Raw genomic sequence first — 22,342 nt, 5'->3', positions numbered from 1 at the left:
AAACACGGATACAGGTTGGAATCTCGTGTTATCTCGTGACGTTTTACGTGATCTTCCGACTTGACCGTTTGACCCTACCTCCTCAAGGAACTGTACTCAGAGGACACCGACAGTACCAGGTGTAGCTCGTCACGTACATTGATTGATATATTGTGTAACGTCGCAGGATATGATGTATATACTGATAAGTGCATCGGTTGTTTTATATGGTTTCAAACTAAGATTTATTGGCATTGTTGAAGTCACGTCCGGTGTAGTGTAGTGTAGTGTACTATGTATTATTAAAATGGCAACCTTGAATGAAAAACCTTATAGGTAACCTATAAATACTTTATGGAGACCTCGTAGAGACCCCATGACCGCCATAATTATACAACTTTACATATTAAATTATCTTACAGCATATAGAATATTACGGCATTATTACGACTTTCAACCTTGTATATATGTATATAGAAAATATAAAGAGACATAATAATAAAATCTCTACTAAAAGCAGAGTCCATTGTACGATGCCGACTATAGCTCGAGCAAGTGTTTATGAACCTCCATCAAATACTGAGTGAGTGAGTGAGTTGGGTTTAACGCCGCTTTTAACAGTATTCCAGTTATATCACGGCGTGTCAGCTTAATGTGGGAGGTAGGCCCGAAGTGATGCAGGTCTCAGACGTTTACCACTTCGGTGAAACCCACGAACACGGGTATGGTACTGACAAACCTAGAAACATAATCGGGGCAAACCGGGATTCGAACCCACAATCATAGGTTTCTGGCGTGAGAGAATAAAGACTGGTCAGCTCGGAGTAAGTATACTGTGTCCGAGTAGGGTATACATTTTAAACTGCAGCATGGTATCTCACTATAAGTCCGGACTAGTAGCCACAAACACACTTTTCATGCTCGTCTCTATATAAGTGCAACAATCTTAAAAAGAGACGATGAAACCCACTTCACCTCGCCTCATGTGGTTTTAAAGGCAATGGGAATAAAAACAATTAAATTACACGCTGTGTAAAATCGCGAGCCTTAGGTGTGCCAGAATCCCGTGGTCTGTGGTTCGAATCTTAGATTTGCACTGATCATGATTCATGGTCTTGTCAGCACAAATCGCAGCACCATTTCACCATGTACTGAACCATTATGGTGACGTCACGCTATTGTTCCTGCAGGAATTCACCGGCCATTCTGAACATGCATTTTAAATAAGTAAACCTGATGCAAATTTAGATCATTATGCAAAATTATAGAGAAATTGTATATCAACTATAACATGGCTTAAGTCAGAGAAGTGACGGATTGTCATTATTTCTCCTTTACGTTAACGCCAAAGTGAGGCCTACGTCACTTCGGACTTTCCTGTCACATCAAGATGACACGCTGTCATAAAACGAAGTACTATGCAAAGCAGTGTTTTGACCTGGTGTCATCATTGATTTTCAGTGGTCCATTCATATAATTTTCACAGCTATTTTGGCCTACACGTCAACTGGCATTTGTTTCGGCGGATATTTTATTGCGTTGACATTTTTTATTTACATACGACTCCTGCTCAGAAATTGTTTGATCAAGGTTATAGTATTCAGGGCCTCAGTAAAGCTTTCAAAACGGGTTTATAGAAGACATTTTGCGGAGGACATTTCCAAATTTGATGCATAAGTGAAAATATTATGTCCAATGTAATTTCTTATTTTGACTTGTACATATGTTCCTGTGTTTTTTCACAAACAACAGTAGAAGAATTGCCTTGCCTTTGCGTGTGTTTGTGACGAGTGCAGGGCAGGATACGGTCACCTGTTCGCGAACACCTGGTATCATCACTATTTGATCATAAACAAGCGCTCATGGTCGTAATCGTAAAATCGACTCTGCTTTTAGCAGAGATATTTCATGAATATGGAAAGGGTTTTGTCACTTTTATTTACAGCAAGCATATGATTTGTCGGACAGCGGAAAATAGTGTAAATATTATACACTGACAGAAATACCGTGCATACAAATCGCGATACTTCCGTGCAAATAGTGACATTAATAAGTAACAGACTTACATGGAATATCGCTGTGATGAATAGTGAATACCAGTATATTAAACGTTAAGACCAAATACATTACATCACACTCACTGGCTGCAATTAGCTGATGGAAGTATTTCAGACCTTAATCTGTTAGAAGCATTTGAATACAAATGGTACATAAATATATTATATCAGGTCAATAAGTTAACTTATTAATACTGAAGTTGTGTGTGTCTGTGATGTGGGAAACGTAGAGATTCCAGGTCAAAATAGGTCCCAAATTTCATGTGGTGAGAGCCGAATTAAATGGATCTGGCTTGTGCGTCGGCGTGGCTAGTTGTACGTCATCGTGTCTTCGTGCTCATGCTTTCAGTCACTGGTTTGACTGGTAAGACACGACTATTTACAGGTCACTGTGATAGAACATCAGTAATGCTGGTTGTAGCGTTAAACTCCATTCACTCCTTGTCTGGTATCAGACAAGGTTATCTTCTAACCCCTCGTATTTATGACAACTATGTGTACAATGTGTATTGCGCCTTATCTGTGTCAGCTAAATGGGGCTTATTCAGTCCTACAATGAAGATAAATCTGGTTATGAATCCATGTGTATCCCTGGACTGAAATAATGGATTCAAGTGATATATGATGCGTTTTCCGGAGACAAAATGATCCTACACGTCGGATATCAACCACAGACAGAAAATTGATTACATGTAGGATTAACTGGTTATGCTTGGATTGCAAAAGCCTGAGGGAAGAGAGACGAGGAGAAGTAACGCCAAGATCTTCCTCCCGAGACTCTCGTGGTTTTTAAATACCAAGCATAGTCGAGGGGTAACGCGAACACTTGCTGTCGTCACTAATTTTCAGTGATCCATTCATATAATTTTCACTGCTATTTTGCCTTTAACCCGCAATGGAATTTTTTCGGCCGATAATCGAGATAATCTATTCTTTGGCGTTAACGTTATATATTATCTAGCTAAGATACCGACAAATAACGATCAAATATGTCAGAATAATTTAGAAATATCGATCAAATACCTGAGTGGTTTGTTCCCCAATACAAAAGTGGACTCGACCGGTGGTATTCAATTTCGCACCCCAAACTCAAATCACTTATGACAATGGGCAATATACTTCAGTTTATGATCAATTTAAGTGAAAAAAATATTTTATTACATACTTTAATAGTTTGTAACATTTCCAAACATTCAAAGCTTGACTTCAAACACTATACTTAGGCCAAACACTATACATAGGCCAAACACTATACTTAGTGGTATTAGGCCTAAGTGGCCAAACTGGAAGCCAGCTCGAAAAAAAATAAAGAAATGATATGTCCATACGGGTTCAAATCTCGGGATCGGGAAATATTTAAAAAAAAGTTATTTCGTGTGAGACAGGTTCCAATGTTGGTATAGCATTTGTGAAGACGTACCGGAGAAGAAACATGTTACTATAATGTTTGGAAAGAACTATAATAGAGGTTTTCAGGTCATGTTTAGACGCCTAGTTTAGCGGAGGAAAAAGGTATTTTAAAGTTTGTAAACAAGATCACGTGAGAACCGTTGAACCGTCAATAAGCATCATTAAAGTCATTTTAAGAAATATTAACTAAATAAATTGTATATTTCATATTCCATATCACGACTGACACCAATGTAGAGATCGAAGGTCGTCATAGACCAAGGGGGCCATTGTAATGTATTCGGTAGTATATTAATTACTTTGTTTTTTACTTTTTGTTTTGTTCTAATATTAATTGGTCGTAAAGTTATTTCGAAAAGATTGTCACTTAACAGATTGAGTTTATAAAATGTCTCGATTTAGGGGTGTAATATTCTCATTTGATACCTGTGATTTCCCTTTCGTCATGAAGTATTTTCGAAAGCCAATATACCTTTCACAGTTTCGTTTACATGAGTGTACGGTTAAAGAGAGTGTGTTTCATTAAAGTGAGTGAGTGAGTTGGGTTTAACGCCGCTTTTAACAGTATTCCAGTTATATCGCGGCGTGTCAGCTTAATGTGGGAAGAAAACCCGAAGTGATGCAGGTCTGAGACGTTTACCACTTCGGTGAAACCCACGAGCACGGGTATGGTGCTGACAAACCTAGAAACATAATCAGGGCGAACCGGGATGTGGTTTAATAAAACATGATTTAACACTGTCATTCATACCCCAATGTGGTACTGATGGAATATTGCAAAAAATGACATAAGACCAGCATCACTTTAAGCTTAACTCCCACATGAAGTTGAAACGTGATGTGACTGATATACTATTCAAAGTGACGTTAATCCCAACTGGATAAAGATATGAGACAAATGGTCACAATACAGGGAATAATTGGCACAATAATTTGAAGATATCCTCTTTTCCCGAAGGGGGCACAGGAGGCCCAGTCGTCTAAGGCGCCGCGATTCGCTTGCAGAGTTGCGTCCCTTGGGCACGCCAGAAACCTATAATTATGGGTTCGAATCCCGGCACGCCCCGATTATGTTTCTAAGGTTTGTCAGCACCATACCAATGCTCATGGGTTTCACCGAAGTGGTAAACGTCTGAGACCTGCATCACTTCGGGCTTTCCTCCCACATTAAGCTGATATAACTTGAAGACTGTTAAAAGCGGCGTTAAACCCAACTCACTCACTCATTCATTACTTACACTGGCACTTTGAAGTGTATGTTTATTTTCATTTATTGTTTATCTTATTACCTGAACAAAAAACAAACTGATAGCTACGTTGACATTTTGCTCTTGCGTTAATCATTCCACGGGCTATCATATATTCATTAACAATCTTGCTAAGTCGTCAAGTGAACCAACAAGTACGCAGGTAACTAATCTATACTGTTATAAAGATACATTATAAACTCTTTAGAGAATGGTCTTGAGGTCACGTGATGTCATGGCTATCGGCAATTCTCGCCTGTACTTAACCCGCGTCTGTCTGTTATCTCGAAGCGTTGTTGTTTAACGTGACCACATAAATCGGTGTGATAATCTAGAATTCCTCTAAACTTTGGTCCAATATGACACAGTAGCACGGTTCCTTCTTGGCGAATCGTGGGTGACCACGTATTAACAAGACGGCTGACCATGTTTCACTGTCATGAATACTGTCATAAACTTCCGAGGTCACATTTTAGATCAGATAAGTAGAATATAAAGCCTTGTTTTCGAACGGAACAATCCTGATACGCATGTTGTTTCCATTCTGTGGAATGGGGTCACTTTCGGCCCCCCTTCTGATAGGTACGTCACGGGTCCAAGATTGATACTGTCTTTATATTGTGATAAAAGGTCCGGGGTTCGATCCCCGACCGCGTCATGCCAAAATACGTTGAAAGGTGGTACTTGTTGTTACCCTGCCTGGCGCTCGACATTAAGGGGCTAAAACAAGCACTGGTCGGCTCGGACTATACTTGAGTAGTATTAGGCCTCAGTGGCCGAATTGGAAGCTAGCTCGGAATAAATAAAGAAATGATATGTCCATACGGGTTCAAATCCCACAAGGACTGGTCGGCTCGGAGTCAGTATACTGTTTGGGGGCACGGGCGGACCAGTCGTCTAAGGCGCCGCGATTCGCTGTGCAGAGTTGCGTCCCCTGGGTACGCCAGAAACCTATGATTGTGGGTTCGAATCCCGGAGGGCCCAAATTATGTTTCTAGGTTTGTCAGCACCATACCCGTGGTCGTGGGTTTCACCGAAGTGGTAAATGTCTGAGACCTGCATCACTTCGAGCTTTCCTCCCACATTAAGCTGCCATGCCACGATATAACTGGAATACTGTTAAAAGCGGCGTTAAATCCAACCTACTCACTCACACCAGTATACTGTGTCTGAGTTAGGTTTTCATGTTCAACTACGGCATGGTATCTCAGTGAGCTAAAATCGGTATAAGTCCGGACTAGTAAAAGCAGCCACACACACACACACACACACACACACACACACACACACAAACACGTACACGCACGTCGCTATATAAGTGCAATAAACTTGAACGCGACGTTAAACCCCATTTCACCTCACCTCTTGTGATATATTCCCTGGTCCAAGTTTGCACAGTCCAATCAACGGCTCAGACAAGCGAGAGAATTATGAACGAGAGATGTCAGAGACAGGAGCAGGGCCGCAGACGTGTGGTCCAGGGTATTTTATGATGATGATATTACACACGAATATCAGTTTTATATTTATAACAGTAAACTGTGTGATCTGTGAGAGGTGAGGTGAAATTGGGTTTAACGTCGCGTCTAAGATTATTGTACTTATATAGCGACGTGCATGCACGTGTGTGTGTGTGGCTGTTTGTACTAGTCCGGACTGATGCCGATTTATAGTGCTAGCTCACTGAGATACCATGCCGCAGTTTAACATGAATACCCCACTCAGACACAGTATACTGACTCCGAGCCGACCAGTCCTTGTTTTAGCCCCTTAATGCCGAGCGCCAGACAGGGTAAAAACAAGTACCATCTTTCAACGTCTTTTGGAATGACGCGGCCGGGGATCGAACCCCGGACCTTCCGCTCTCAAGGCGGACGCTCTACCACTAGACCACGGAGGCGGTCTTGTACGCAATGAAGAAGGGAGACTTGTAAGCTTGCCAGTGTTAAACAATAGTATTGTGGAAATAAACTTAAAATTAACTGAAAATCAATATATGTTATGATTCACCCGTATGTTTTATGCCATTTTTGATTTATTTGTTTTTTTGGCAAATTGTATTCTGCAGCTGTCAACAGGGATCGCAAAATAAACAAAACGAGCCATTATCAAAGATTTGAAAAGAATACACTTCAAGCTTGGTACATATACTATTGCAGTGAGTAAATTATGGGAAGGTTCTTTGAAAGATGGATAGTAATCTCTATTAACCGATTAGTAAATTGTACTAATCTACGATAGGCCGCCAACTAGTCTCATTAGTAAATATTTACTAACTGGTGAGTAAAATATCCACATATGTTAGTGTCTGAGTGGACAGTGAAATTCACTATTTCTGTCAGTGGGATGAAATGATATACTGTGCGTACAATAGGCTGAGGCAATTGAATGTGCCCTGCGTCGATAAACGCACACGTACATCAGACAACTATTGAAACGTTATTGGGACTCACTCCTTAGTTATATTGATTTGATACCTTATATATAACACATCAGTTAACTCATTAAGGAGGTGCCATGGATCAAGCTATCACTCTCTTGAAAGATGTAATGACTTAAATATTGACATGCAGGTGGCATTTGTTTACATGGCATCAATGTTTGGCCATGCATGCATGGACAGATAGACTTTTGGGTAAATGGATGATTTCGTTATTACTATTCTTCTGACAGTGACACTAACATAAAAGAACAGTTTGGCGTGTATACTCCCCAAGGAGCTGATAATGTATTTTGGGTACACACTGATCCATTGACATGGGTAATAAGTGTGTATTCTGGTGGCAATGGGGCGTGGAGTCTCGCCAATATATTTGTCTCCAGCGTTACATGCGATCTCATACACATATTTGCTCCCAGCGTTGAAGTCGGAGACGTGTAACGTAACAAGGGAGATACAAAACACCGAACATAAGCTGACCTTGACCTTGAGTGACCTTGAGTGACCTTGAGTGAGTTGGGCTTTTCACCGCTTTTAGCAATATTCCAGCAATATCACGGCTTGGGACACTTAAATGGGCTTCACACATAGTACCCATGTGGGGAATCGAACCTGGATCAGATAAATTGTGGACCCTTGAAATTCCGGGGTAGAATTGGTCTTCAGCAACCCATGCTTGCCGTAAGAGGCGACTATACTTGTCGACTAACGGGATCAGATGGTCAGGCTCGCTGACTTGGCTGATGCATGTCATCGTATAACAATTGTGGAACGATGCTCATGTCAATCACTGGATTGTCTGGTGCAGACTCGATTATTTACAGACCGCCGTCATATAGCTGAAATATTTGAGTGCGGCGTTAAACAACAAACAAACAAATAAATTGTGATGAACAGTTGTAGACTTCCCCACCCCTGCTGCTGTGTTGTCGACTTTCCAGTGACGCACTTCAGGTATTTCCGACCTCTTAAGGTGGGGTGAAATGGGGTTTAACGTCGCGTTCAAGATTATTGCTCTCATACAGCGACGTACGTCAATACGAGCGTGTTTGGCTGCTTGTACTAGTCCGGACAAATGCCGATATTATAGTGCTTGCCCACTGAGATACCACACCACAATTTCTCATAGATACCCAATTCAGACACAGAATACTGACTCCGAACCGAACAGTCTTAGTTTATCCCCTAATGCAGAGCGCCAGGCAGGGTAACAACAAGTGCCATATTTTAACGTATTTTGATATGACGAGGTCGGGGATCGAACACCGACCTTCCGCTCACCGGGGAGACACTCTATCAAACTGACCACAGAGGCAGAACATACGCAGAATACTACCGTACAGCGCCAATTAATGCTGATTCACGTCCTCCAACTGCACGGGTATAATTCTGTGTCAAGTGATTGGTAATCCCATTGTTGTTCTGCCTCCTGTCTACCGTGTACTATCAAGTTTAACAAACTGACCAAACTCAGAATTCACTAAATGCTGGTTGTTGTTTCTTATCAGCAGTACATATGATTTTCACTATCCTACCCAGATGTTTCTGGCAAGCTTTTTGGGGGGCACGGGTGACCCAGTCGTCTAAGGCGCCGCGATTCGCTGTGCAGAGTTGCGTCACTTGGGCACGCCAAAAACCTATGATTGTGGGTACGAATCCCGGTTCGCCCCGATTATGTTTCTAGGTTTGTCAGCACCATACCCGTGCTCGTGGGTTTCACCGAAGTGGTAAACGTCTGAGACCTGCATCACTTCGGGCTTTCCTCCCATATTAAGCTGACACGCCGTGATATAACTGGAATACTGTTAAAAGCGGCGTTAAACCCAACTCACTCACTCACTCACTCTGACAAGCTTTCATTGTACTGTATAGTTGTAGGCACCGCTGTCTAGTCGTACCAACGTCTAGTTGTACAAATCACTGTGACCCTGAATATCCGGCTTAGAATAGGTCTTCAGCGACCAATGCTTGTCGTAAGAGGCGACTAAAGGGATCGGGTGGTCAGGCTCGCTGACATGGTTGATGCAAGTCATCGTATCCCAATAGCGTAGATCGATGCGCATAATGTCAATTACTGGATTGTCTCGTCCATACTCGATTATTTACAGACCGGCTTTATGTAGCTGGGATATTACTGAGTGCAGCGTTAAACAACAAACAAACAAATCACTGTCTATAGTTGCACCAATCGCTGTCTGGCTGTACTAATCACTGTCTGTTTGTACCAATCACTGTCTTGTTACATCACCCGGATCAATTTATCAAAATATAATCTTTCAGCTTTTTTATAACAAAATTCAGTTTAAATTCCTCCTTTTACTACCCTAGTTAGTATATGGAGACTTTGAGCGTTTTTCACATATTGTACTGCATTCGTCATAATGCAACATTTTAGCGAAAATATATATCAACCATAACATGGTTAAAGTCTTGTTTGTTAAACCAGGTTTGTGTAAACTATATCCAACTAGAGTCGTAACTTCACCAGACTATATCACTGTCGGAGTAACGATCCGCACGATTATATTATATACGTAGATGAAAGTATAATCTACGAAGATGAAAGTATAATCTCCGAGGATGAAATTATAATCTACGTAGATGAAAGTATAATATACGAGGATAAAAGTATAATCTACGTACATGAAAGTATAATCTACGAGGATGAAAGTATATTCAACATTAACGATCATAGTCAGGGATTCAAACACAGACTCGTATCAGTTTGGCAGCTAAGGGGGACAACCCGTATAGCGAGTTGCGGCCCTTTATGACGCTGAGTAACCTTGACCTTTGATCCCGACTCCATTCACATACCTGAGAAAATACCATGACAGATTCAACTGTTTCAACTTTCATAATTAGGAGTTTAATAATTCGTCGACAATAGAGGCCTGGTTAGCCAATATAATTAACTAGTCTCCAGTGTTGGGTATATATATTTATGCCCCGTCTACTGACTTAAATGTTATTCATCTAACTACACAGTGTAAGGATGCAAATATATGTTTCACCTGTACCTACCGTAATTCTTGATATATTTATATTCTCACATCCCAAATATACTACTCAACAGACGTTAAGGAATACCCGATTTTTTTCAACTGACTATAGTTAATATGTCATGCTAACTTAACTATTGTAATACGAAAACATAGGGTTTCCTTAATTTCTTTTGAGCATCATATGTAAGTAGTTTCTTTGGGACATTAAGTACAACATATAGATAAGTAAGTAAGGGTGTCTAAACATGGATCAAAAAGTAAAATAATCAAAAACATTTTAGTTTTGAAAAACCAAATCTGTTCCCGAAAACAATGAGAAAAATAATTTTATCTTTAAAAATGGACGCTCGCTTACATATATTCTAAATATCAGTCTGCTTCCCAGGATGTTTCTAACGTCAGTTTGACTGTCTAAAACGTTGTTCCGGTTTTTTAAAATAATCATTTTAGCTTTCCTTCGGGCAAGCGCGTGCATGTATCATTCTTCTGAAACGTCCCCTGTATCCAGCACACACACAAAAAACTTCTGTGGGCTCGATCTTGTCATGTTGTATTGTCGGGTTTATCATTTCAACCGATTACTATACTCAAGCTTTGAATACTACAACAATGTAATACCCCACGTGATCTGTGAGGCATGCGTAGATACGGTATCCAGATAGCTATTCACAACAGCGATCGGTTTTTTTCACAATGCAAACCAAATCATCTCTTTAATTAATCACATTATTGAAGTATATGCATGAGGTACTGGGTGCATAGCATTAGGCTGGCTCACGGCAAATCTATATTCAGAAGTCAACAACCATGAACTTTGTCATCAAAACTCTTTGTGTCACTATATCATCTAGTTCTCTGCTCAGAGAAATGGTTTAACTTACTGAATTCAATTCCACTCTACACCTTTCATCTAGTCGCCGTAGTGAGGCAATAGCGGGATTCAAATTTATGTTTACGTGTGAATGGTTTTTATCTACTTTTACCATATTGATCTATTGTGTCGATCTCCCTGTAAGGAATAGCTATTTGAGTGTAATGTTTCCCAATACTGGGTGTAGCTGACTGTTAAATTTCATTCTGCCTCAAGAACAAATTGTCGCTGACACCGTGAGCTGTCGTGCACGCCTCTCCCATTCACCCTTATAGAACCAACAAGGCCCCACGTGATGGGCTGAAAGCGACCGGTGATAACATATACACGACAATAAGGTAGTATATTAATATAGAATTGAAATATTACATTTTGGTGTGATTTAATGCCAATAAATGGGCACGTCTACTTTCTGCGCCGAGTATCATTGGTCGCAGCTCCCTATCAACCATGTTACACATGACACAAGCAAAGCTCTGGTGTGAATAGGCCGTGATGAATTAAAGTTCCCACCCTGGGTATACAGGGGATAGTCCAGGAGGCTACCCATATCTATCGCACAGCCGTAGCGATAGCCGCCAGGTTATCTACCCGTACCCCGACCGCGCGCGTCAAGGTAGTCGTGGGCAAACAGATTTATTGAGGGATATGTGTTAGATTTTAAAGGATTCGTGAGAGGGACACTTTGTTGACAAGGTCCCATGTTGGCAACACTTGCTTGTTACCTGTTGTATGGATAACAATCTGTGAGAGGATCAACGTTTTTACAGGTTAAATTTCAGATGTCATGACCGGCTTTCTTCTCTTTGAATTGTGAAGTAATTCAAGTGTTTGACGTGATTGCATGACATACAAACATAATTCTTTACAGTTCTTGCCAACGAACAAGTTTGACAAGATGTGAAACTGTTTTTCAGACCCGGATTAAATATCAAGTGACGACAAGGAAAATTTATTAATCTCATCATGTGGACTGCTACAAGGGGAATGTTTCTGTCCCTTGTTGTTTCGGATTTTTGATGAATTATTTTTAGGGAGTAAACGAACTTGAAATAATTGGCGTGGGCCCATTCTGTAGCTGACCGAGTGACAAGGGGATTATTTGAATTGAATCCACATTTGGAGTTATATTGTGGTGTGTTTTTTTAGTATATTGTGAAGCCGAGTTTCAAAATGGTGTTACTCGGAAATGGAAGTTGGTCCGATCAGGCCAACATGCAGGCCAAAGTGTCTGGAAGCTGGTCGGAACAAGCGATGTCGCTCCTGCTGCAGAAGAAACTACAAGAACACAGATTATTGGAGTTGCAACGCGCACCTGCCAAACCAAAGACATTCCACATGGCGCCTTCACACATAGACCACCACGTGCATTCTCAGGTACGTCAATCTCTGGCTTTCAATGCCTGCGATGAATGATGTATTTTGTCAATCTCAGTATTTTCTAGTACATGTGATCACAATATTACCAAGATTCCTTTACAAGTGGAAATGTCGGTCTCGGTTCAATGACAACCATTTCCAATGTGAAGACTCTCTGGCTTTAGCCAATGAGCACATTTTGACAAGATTTACAAATTATTCGTTTTCCTCAGTTTTCCGTAAGAGGTCGGGACAGTTGTTCATATACAAATGTTAAAGTAGCACGTTTTACACGATCGGCGTATCTCCCCCCCCCCCCCCCCCCCCCGTTAAGTTTATGTTGTAACTACATGTACATCTGGAAAATTATTAAACACCGCCGACCATATGTTTACATATAAAATAACATTTAATAAAATGATTTTGTTTACAAAGTGACATACTCATATTATTCCGAAGAACTAAAACGGAAACAGAAATGTTCAACTACAGGTTTGAAATGTTCCACGGTTAATAATTATTTGAATCGAAAGGCATAAAATTATAACTACAATGCTCAAACATGGAGCCAATATTGCTGCAGCGTACTTATTATAAAAATAATATATTATTGGTTTTGCAACTGTACTGTATATATAATATAAACAATAACAAAAGCTTTAACAAGAGTGTGATAAGACACCAACATCACTTTGTAACGCCCTCCCTTCCAAGTGGAGCTTCATGGCATGAGATACTCGTGTTGTTTTATAATATAATAATGTCTTTCTCCTAATTCAAAGCACGGAATTAACGATCAAAACAGAATGGTTATCGGATTTGTAAATACGAAAAGTTATCGGTCCTTTCCGTTGTATTCGTTTCTATGCGTATTGTCATAAAACAATGAAGGACATAATATGTTTCCATGACAACTGTTTGTTTGTTGTTTAACGCCACACTCAGCAATATTCCAGCTATATAACGACGGTCTGTAAATAATCGAGTCTAGACCAGACAATCCAGTGATTGACATCATGAGCATCGATCCACGCAATTGGGATCGATGACATACATAAACTAGGTCAGCGAGCCTGAGTCTTGTAGGCAGGATGCAAGAAAAATAAACCCAATCGAAATGCTTCTGATAAATATTAATCAGTTTTCTTGTTTCGACGCTGGGTGCGGCGCTTTCAAATTGGGAAATGATACGTGTAAAGAATAGGTTTAAAAAGTAAAACTTCACCATTTTGAAAACAAAATCATATTGCAGCAAACATTCTCATTCGTTTTATAGATATTACAGTAGTCAATATCGACTATTTATTTTGTGTACAAGATGACGAAAGTGTTTAGCCTTGGTGGAGTAGCCCAGTGGTTGAAGCGTTCGCTCGCCGAAAGCCCGGGTTCGATTCCCAACATATGTGAAGCCCATTTCTGGTGTCCCCAGGCGTGATATAGTTAGAATATTGCTAAAAGCGGTGTAGAAACCAACTCACTCAGTCACTTAATCAAATAGAATAACAAACATAACTAAAATGACTCACCCATTTAGTTTTGGATGTAGCTATGGTAAGTAGTTCAAAAGCTCCATTCCGTGAATTTTTAAACATACCGTCCCACTAGTCCTTACTACGGAATTGGGAAAATGTTGATATCCTCAAAGAGATTTTGTCAAGCGAATCCTATTTCGTTGCAGAGCTTTCGAGTAACGTCAATTTCACTGATTGTTTTCATTCTCGTTTATTTATCTACGACGACATGTCGTTTATTTATTGGGAAATAATATGATCAGTTTGTTGATTATTAACAACACCACCACCCGCCATCCATCATTTCTGTGACACATGAACGTTCGGGGTAGAATAGGTCTTCAGCAACCCATGCTTGCCGTAAAATGAGACTATGCTTGTCGTAAAAGGCGACAAACGGGATCGGGTGGTCAGGCTCGCTGACTTGGTTTGATGCATGTCATCGTATCCTAAATGCGTGGATCGATGCCCATGTTGTCAATCACTGGATTGTCCGGTCCAGACTCGATTATTTACAGACCGCCGTCATATAGCTGGAATAGTGCTGAGTGCGGCGTTAAACAACTAACAAACAACCATCATTTCTGTTCCCCCTCCCCTCTCGTCCTCCGCTCAACAAAGACTATCACAAGGCTACGTTAAGCCAACGGAGTTACGACAGTCGTAATGCTAAGATCGCTTTGTGGCACGGATCCTACGGTCCTTTCATGGGGGGTCCCCGTGCCACAAACCGATCTTAGCATTACGACTGTCGTAACTCCGATGGCTTAACGTAGCCTTGTGATCGGCACGGGTCCTACGGTCCTTTCATGGGGTACCCGTGAAGATTCCGGGGTAGAATGGGTCTTCAGCAACCCATGCTTGCCGTAAAAGGTGATTATGCTTGTCGTAAAAGGTGACTAACGGGATCGGGTGGTCAGACTCGCTGACTTGGTTGATGCATGTCATCGATCCCAATTGCGTGCATCGATGCTCATGATATTGATCACTGGATTGTCTGGTCCAGATTCGATTATTTACAGACCGCCTTCATATAGCTGGAATATTGCTGAGTGCGGCGTTAAACAACAAACAAACAAACAAACCTTTCATGGGGATTCTGGATTAGAATTGGTCCCCAGCAGCCTATTCCTGTTGTACGAGGCGACTGAATGGATCGGGTGGTCAGGCTCAGTGTCTATGACGATAATGTGTCATCGTACCCCAACGGCTCGGATCGTTGCTCATAATATCAATCACTGGTTTATCTGGTCCAAACTTGATTATGTACAAGCTGCCACCATGTAGCCCGAGTCCGGAGTTAAACAACAAACAAACAAAAGGAAACATCACAGACAGACAGACAGACAGATTTTTATTTAAGTCTCACCTCATAAATGTACATTATAAAATACAGCATCTTATTAAAGTTTGAGCCACTCCATATGGAGTTATGAGAGACTATATATACTATTTACACATATATACAGATATAAATTTAAAAAACTATATAAACAACGTGTTTAGCGAAGATAAAAAATGTCTTTTCTTTTCTTTAAAACATAATAGCAGGTTTTGGCCGCAACATAGCAAACATCATGACTGGACAGTATAAAACATAACTTTTCAATATCAGGTAAAATATCAAAATTTGGACAAGTATTAAAACATAAATCAAGTAACTGGGATCTCTCAAAATTGTATAAAGGACATTTAAGTAAAACATGGCATTCATCTTCTAAAATATTCTGACATGAAAAACATCGTAAACATGTGCCATCGTATCGTCCCGTCTCAATCCCTATAGGGGCTGTTCCACTTCTAAAACTAGCAATTGCTCGTCTATAAGAACGAGGCATAAAATTACTAACATAAAACTCACAAGAGAGTTATACATAAACAAATAATGTATTTGTTGCGGTGTAATGATTACACAGCAGATACATACAGAACCTATTTATTGAGTTGACTTTTCCTTAATTACAAGTAAGTTATCCGCTCGTGTTTTGGAATTTGACATTTTCAGGTAAATCAGCGGCATGGTCGTCAGCGAGAAACCTATGCTAGGGACGTGTGTTTTACTCGAGTGTTCGAATATCCATAATAAAACAATAAAATGTTCCTCATATGGTTGGAATCAGCACGACAAACATTTGCTAAGCAATAAAACCACGATTATTTTTTTATGAAATCAAACAAGCTACCGTATCCAGCGAAATTAATCAATAGTGTTTACAGCGTCATTCCTACAATGGAGTATTGACAATTTGTTCAACAATCGTGATGTTGCTATCAATATAAAAGCTCATGTTTGATTTTTGATTTATATGCCCACCAAAATCAAATAAAAATGTTAAATCATAGCGTGGGTCTCCTCACACAAACATTCAAATTCAATAATAATGGGGTCGTAAATAAACGCTAAATCGTCCGGTATCAAATCATTTGACGAAAAAGAATAGCGATGCCTTCAGAGCGATTGAGTGATGTATGGTCGTACTTGACACCAGGGCCAAGAACATTAGTCACCAAGTTCATTACAACGTATATAAAACTCTTCATAATAACAAGGCCCTGAAGGAACGAGTCAGACACGGAAATGGAAGAACAGTCCTGGTTGAACTGAGATGCAATAGCGGGTTCAACTTTGAAAAGGAGACCCACTAAAATTGGGGGGCGGGGGGTTCTGGACCTGTGGAAAATCTAGACTTGCTGCGTTTAGAACTATAGCATTACAGTAGGGCCTGGGGTGGGGAGTGGGGGGTGGTGTGTGTGTGTGGGGGGGGGAATATGGTTCGGGGACTTGGACGCGATGGTCTGCCAATGCAAGAACGGCTCTGTTTGTTGTCTATCGCTGTAGGATCTCAGTACGTCACTACTTTAGGATCTCAGTACATCGCTGTAGGATCTCAGTACATCACTGTAGGATCTCAGCACATAGCTACTTTAGGATCTCAGTACATAGCTACTTTAGGATCTCAGTACATCGCTGTAGGATCTCAGTACATCGCTACTTTAGGATCTCAGTACATCGCTGTAGGATCTCAGTACATCGATGTAGGATCTCAGTACATCGCTGTAGGATCTCAGTACATCACTGTAGGATCTCAGCACATAGCTACTTTAGGATCTCAGTACATAGCTACTTTAGGATCTCAGTACATCGCTGTAGGATCTCAGTACATCGCTACTTTAGGATCTCAGTACATCGCTGTAGGATCTCAGTACATCGATGTAGGATCTCAGTACATCGATGTAGGATCTCAGTACATCGCTACTTTAGGATCTCAGTGCATCGATGTAGGATCTCAGTACATCGCTACTTTAGGATCTCAGTACATCGCTGTAGGATCTCAATACATCGCTACTTTAGGATCTCAGTACATCGCTGTAGGATCTCAGTACATCGCTGTAGGATCTCAGTACATCGCTACTTTAGGATCTCAGTACATCGCTGTAGGATCTCAATACATCGCTACTTTAGGATCTCAATACATCGCTACTTTAGGATCTCAGTACATCGCTACTTTAGGATCTCAGTACATCGCTACTTTAGGATCTCAGTACATCGCTACTTTAGGATCTCAGTACATCGCTGTAGGATCTCAGTACATCGCTACTTTAGGATCTCAGTACATCGCTGTAGGATCTCAGTACATCGATGTAGGATCTCAGTACATCGATGTAGGATCTCAGTACATCGCTACTTTAGGATCTCAGTGCATCGATGTAGGATCTCAGTACATCGCTACTTTAGGATCTCAGTACATCGCTGTAGGATCTCAATACATCGCTACTTTAGGATCTCAGTACATCGCTGTAGGATCTCAGTACATCGCTGTAGGATCTCAGTACATCGCTACTTTAGGATCTCAGTACATCGCTGTAGGATCTCAATACATCGCTACTTTAGGATCTCAGTACATCACTGTAGGATCTCAGCACATAGCTACTTTAGGATCTCAGTACATCGCTACTTTAGGATCTCAGTACATCGCTGTAGGATCTCAATACATCGCTACTTTAGGATCTCAGTACATCGCTGTAGGATCTCAATACATCGCTACTTTAGGATCTCAGTACATCGCTGTAGGATCTCAATACATCGCTACTTTAGGATCTCAGTACATCGATGTAGGATCTCAGTACATCGCTACTTTAGGATCTCAGTACATCGCTACTTTAGGATCTCAGTACATCGCTACTTTAGGATCTCAGTGCATCGATGTAGGATCTCAGTACATCGATGTAGGATCTCAGTACATCGCTACTTTAGGATCTCAGTACATCGCTACTTTAGGATCTCAGTACATCGCTACTTTAGGATCTCAGTGCATCGATGTAGGATCTCAGTGCATCGATGTAGGATCTCAGTACATCGCTACTTTAGGATCTCAGTGCATCGATGTAGGATCTCAGTACATCGCTGTAGGATCTCAATACATCGCTACTTTAGGATCTCAGTACATCGCTGTAGGATCTCAGTGCATCGATGTAGGATCTCAGTACATCGCTACTTTAGGATCTCAGTGCATCGATGTAGGATCTCAGTACATCGCTGTAGGATCTCAGTACATCGCTACTTTAGGATCTCAGTGCATCGATGTAGGATCTCAGTACATCGCTACTTTAGGATCTCAGTGCATCGATGTAGGATCTCAGTGCATCGATGTAGGATCTCAGTACATCGCTACTTTAGGATCTCAGTACATCGATGTAGGATCTCAGTACATCGATGTAGGATCTCAGTACATCGCTGTAGGATCTCAGTACATCGCTACTTTAGGATCTCAGTACATCGATGTAGGATCTCAGTGCATCGATGTAGGATCTCAGTACATCGCTGTAGGATCTCAGTACATCGCTACTTTAGGATCTCAGTACATCGATGTAGGATCTCAGTACATCGCTGTAGGATCTCAGTACATCGCTACTTTAGGATCTCAGTACATCGATGTAGGATCTCAGTGCATCGATGTAGGATCTCAGTACATCGCTGTAGGATCTCAGTACATCGCTACTTTAGGATCTCAGTGCATCGATGTAGGATCTCAGTACATCGCTGTAGGATCTCAGTACATCGCTACTTTAGGATCTCAGTACATCGATGTAGGATCTCAGTGCATCGATGTAGGATCTCAGTACATCGCTGTAGGATCTCAGTACATCGCTACTTTAGGATCTCAGTACATCGCTACTTTAGGATCTCAGTACATCAGTACTTTAGAATCCCAGTACACTGGAAAATGGACTTTTATAGACAGTTAACGCCCTTGCCTCGGGAAGATCGGCCATAATAGTGTCAGTGCATGTGTTTCTATTCGTTTTGGATTTTTTTTTCTCAAATTCTATCGGTGTACATCGCCATGCAAGATACTCGCTTTAATAGATCCACGTTGTCAACCAGTTGGTGACCATTTAAACATACACTTTGTTTGCGTATCGTGTAGACTCAAGTCATACAAACACCATACAAGGGGCGCGTGTATTAGGTATCCTTGTATTTTATACCTTATTCCCTAATAAGAAAATTAATAGTCTGTCTAAAGTGAAGAACGACAAAGGATTTGACAATATAAAGCCATGTCATGCAAGTTTATGTCATGTTAAAAATGTCGTGTGGATGACATGGGTTGTTTCAGAACCCCCACAGAGATATTATGACAACAGACAGGTATTTGAAATAATCTCAAGCGAGACCGTGCACACGTCGACAGTCTGAGCGAATTCCTGATATTAATCTCCCTGTTTCATGCCCGGTGAGTTTAAAGAAAGGGGGTCACACACAGATAGTTCGTGTATGCAAGCGTATATAGATATCTATATACGTCTTTGTCAATGCACAGTTCATCGAAGCAAACTGGAAATCTAATTTCAATTTGAATTAAAGAAGCTTGAGTGAATGATTATTTCACGGGTATTTAGGTGTGAATTTAATCAACTATTTTGGCAACAGACAAAGGGTAAGAAGTATATGCGTGTAGCAGACGACAGAGTGACGGTCAGCTGTGGAATATGATCGTCTGCTCGTCACGAGCTGGTAAACTAGTGACACGGCACATGATTAGTAATTGTAGTGATTTATATCAGATCGTCGTTAACACAATTAAACTTTATGTGGGATGTGTTTAACTATAAATGTAAGGGTGGTAAACTATTAATCATATAATATTAGATATCCGTCCACACAATGAAGAAACCAAGGTTTTGAAATATTCGGCGTAGCACTATAACAATGGACTCTAACTAATACTACTAATGTAGTCGTTGGTCAGGCCGAAACCCTGATTCAATTCCTAACACGGGTTCAGAGCCAATCGTTGATTCCGCTTCAGCGATATTGCTGGAATACATAAATATTTATAAGGACACAAGCTGCTATTTATGTAACTCTTTCTTGGAGGTTATGCTTATCATTCGTATTTGAGCCGAACATTACATCATATGTTCGAGCTTTTCTGGGGTGTCGGCCGGGAAGCGCCAAATTTGAAATTTAGGAGGAACAGTCCCATGACCAACACCTCTTAGGGTTCAGCCTAGGGATTTGACGCTCCCGGTACCAGGGAAATAAAACGAGAACAAAGGAGTAACACAATATTGTAACTCAATGCTTATATTTTTAATCATGTGCATGATTGTGCACATTGTGACGTCCGTGGTGCATGTTTGATCCGGAGTGAATGAGTGGTTTGGTTTGGTTTGGTTTGCCGCACTCAGCAATATTCCAGCTATATGACGGCAGTCTGTAAATAATCGAGTCTGGGCCAGACAATCCAGTGATTGACATCATGAGCATCTGTCCACGCAATTGGGATACGATGACATGCATCATCCAAGTCAGCGAGCCTGACCACCCGATCCCGTTAGTTGCCTCTTACGACAAGCATATTTGCCTTTTATGGCAAGCATGGGTTGCTGGAGACATATTCTACCCAGGATCTTCACGGGTCGAGTGAATGAGTGAATATCGTGACGTCAGTGGTGCCTGTTTGATCGGGAGTGAATATTGTGACGTCGGTGATCCATGTTTGATCCGGACTGAATGAGTAAATTCTGTGACGTCGGTGATGCCTCTTTGATGTTGAGCGAATGAATGAAAAGTGTGACGTCAGTGATGCACGTTTGATCCAGACAGAATGAGTAAATTTTGTGTCGGTGATGCACGTTTGATCCAGACAGAATGAGTAAATTTTGTGTCGGTGATGCACCTTTGATCCAGACAGAATGAGTAAATTTTTTGACGTCGGTGATGCCTTTTTTATGTTGAGTGAATGAAAAGTGTGACGTCAGTGATGCATGTTTGATCGGGAGTGAATATTGTGACGTCAGTGATGCAAGTTTGATCGGGAGTGAATATTGTGACGTCAGTGATGCACGTTTGAACCGGAGTGAATATTGTGACGTCAGTGATGCATGTTTGATCCGGAGTGAATATTGTGACGTCAGTGATGCATGTTTGATCCGGAGTGAATATTGTGACGTCAGTGATGCAAGTTTGATCGGGAGTGAATATTGTGACGTCAGTGATGCACGTTTGATCGGGAGTGAATATTGTGACGTCAGTGATGCAAGTTTGATCGGGAGTTAATATTGTGACGTCAGTGATGCACGTTTGAACCGGAGTGAATATTGTGACGTCAGTGATGCATGTTTGATCCGGAGTGAATATTGTGACGTCAGTGATGCATGTTTGATCGGGAGTGAATATTGTGACGTCAGTGATGCAAGTTTGATCGGGAGTGAATATTGTGACGTCAGTGATGCACGTTTGATCGGGAGTGAATATTGTGACGTCAGTGATGCAAGTTTGATCCGGAGTGAATATTGTGACGTCAGTGATGCAAGTTTGATCCGGAGTGAATATTGTGACGTCAGTGATGCACGTTTGATCGGGAGTGAATATTGTGACCTCAGTGGTGCAAGTTTGATCCGGAGTGAATAAGTAAGAATTATGACGTCGGCGGTTCAAGTTATAACCGGAGTGAATATTATTTTACTGTGAATAGGTTTACCGTTGTACCGATATTTGTTTCAATATCTTCAAAACTGGTCGTTTCCTAATATTGTATTTCTATCTACATGCATATTAATGAGACGTGAATGATATGAAAAACCGTGATTTGTCACAAAAGCAACCCTCTCAAAACTCCATGACATCGCTGGTACAGTATTGGCCACGGTTCCCTGAATTTGGGCTTACAAAGACATTTTTTGCATAAAAATCTTTCATCTTTTATGGATCATTCAAATATTAATTCAGTATGAGATTCACACCCCACAGTCCCTCGAAAATAGAATATAAAAGACACAATAGATTTATTATACGAGGGATTTAACTCGAATGCAATATATTCTTAATGAAAAATCTTCAACGATATCACTGCGAAAGTCTCTCACAATCTATATCTACTTCTCAGTATATGAATTCACATGAATCATTCTATGCGGAAATATTCCGAATTCAATTTGCGTCCTGCTTCAACA

General features: G+C 40.8%; 1 protein-coding gene across 1 annotated transcript in view; it reads left to right on the top strand.

The window, feature by feature from the left end:
• The first annotated feature begins 11,525 nt into the window (after positions 1-11,525).
• Positions 11,526-22,342, top strand: part of LOC124115400 (cyclin-dependent kinase-like 4) — a 42,568-nt gene continuing 31,751 nt past the window's right edge. The window contains exon 1 of the mRNA XM_046476361.2: positions 11,526-12,386. Within this exon, the coding sequence (XP_046332317.1) occupies positions 12,183-12,386 (204 nt within the window). The 5' untranslated portion in view covers positions 11,526-12,182. The remainder of the gene's footprint in view (positions 12,387-22,342) is intronic.

This window comes from Haliotis rufescens, unplaced genomic scaffold (genome assembly GCF_023055435.1).
Source record: "Haliotis rufescens isolate VD_foot unplaced genomic scaffold, xgHalRufe1.0.p SCAF_3, whole genome shotgun sequence".
NCBI lineage: Eukaryota > Metazoa > Mollusca > Gastropoda > Lepetellida > Haliotidae > Haliotis > Haliotis rufescens.
The sequence above is the reverse complement of the archived record's forward strand: the minus strand, read 5'-3'. Positions and strand labels throughout refer to the sequence as shown.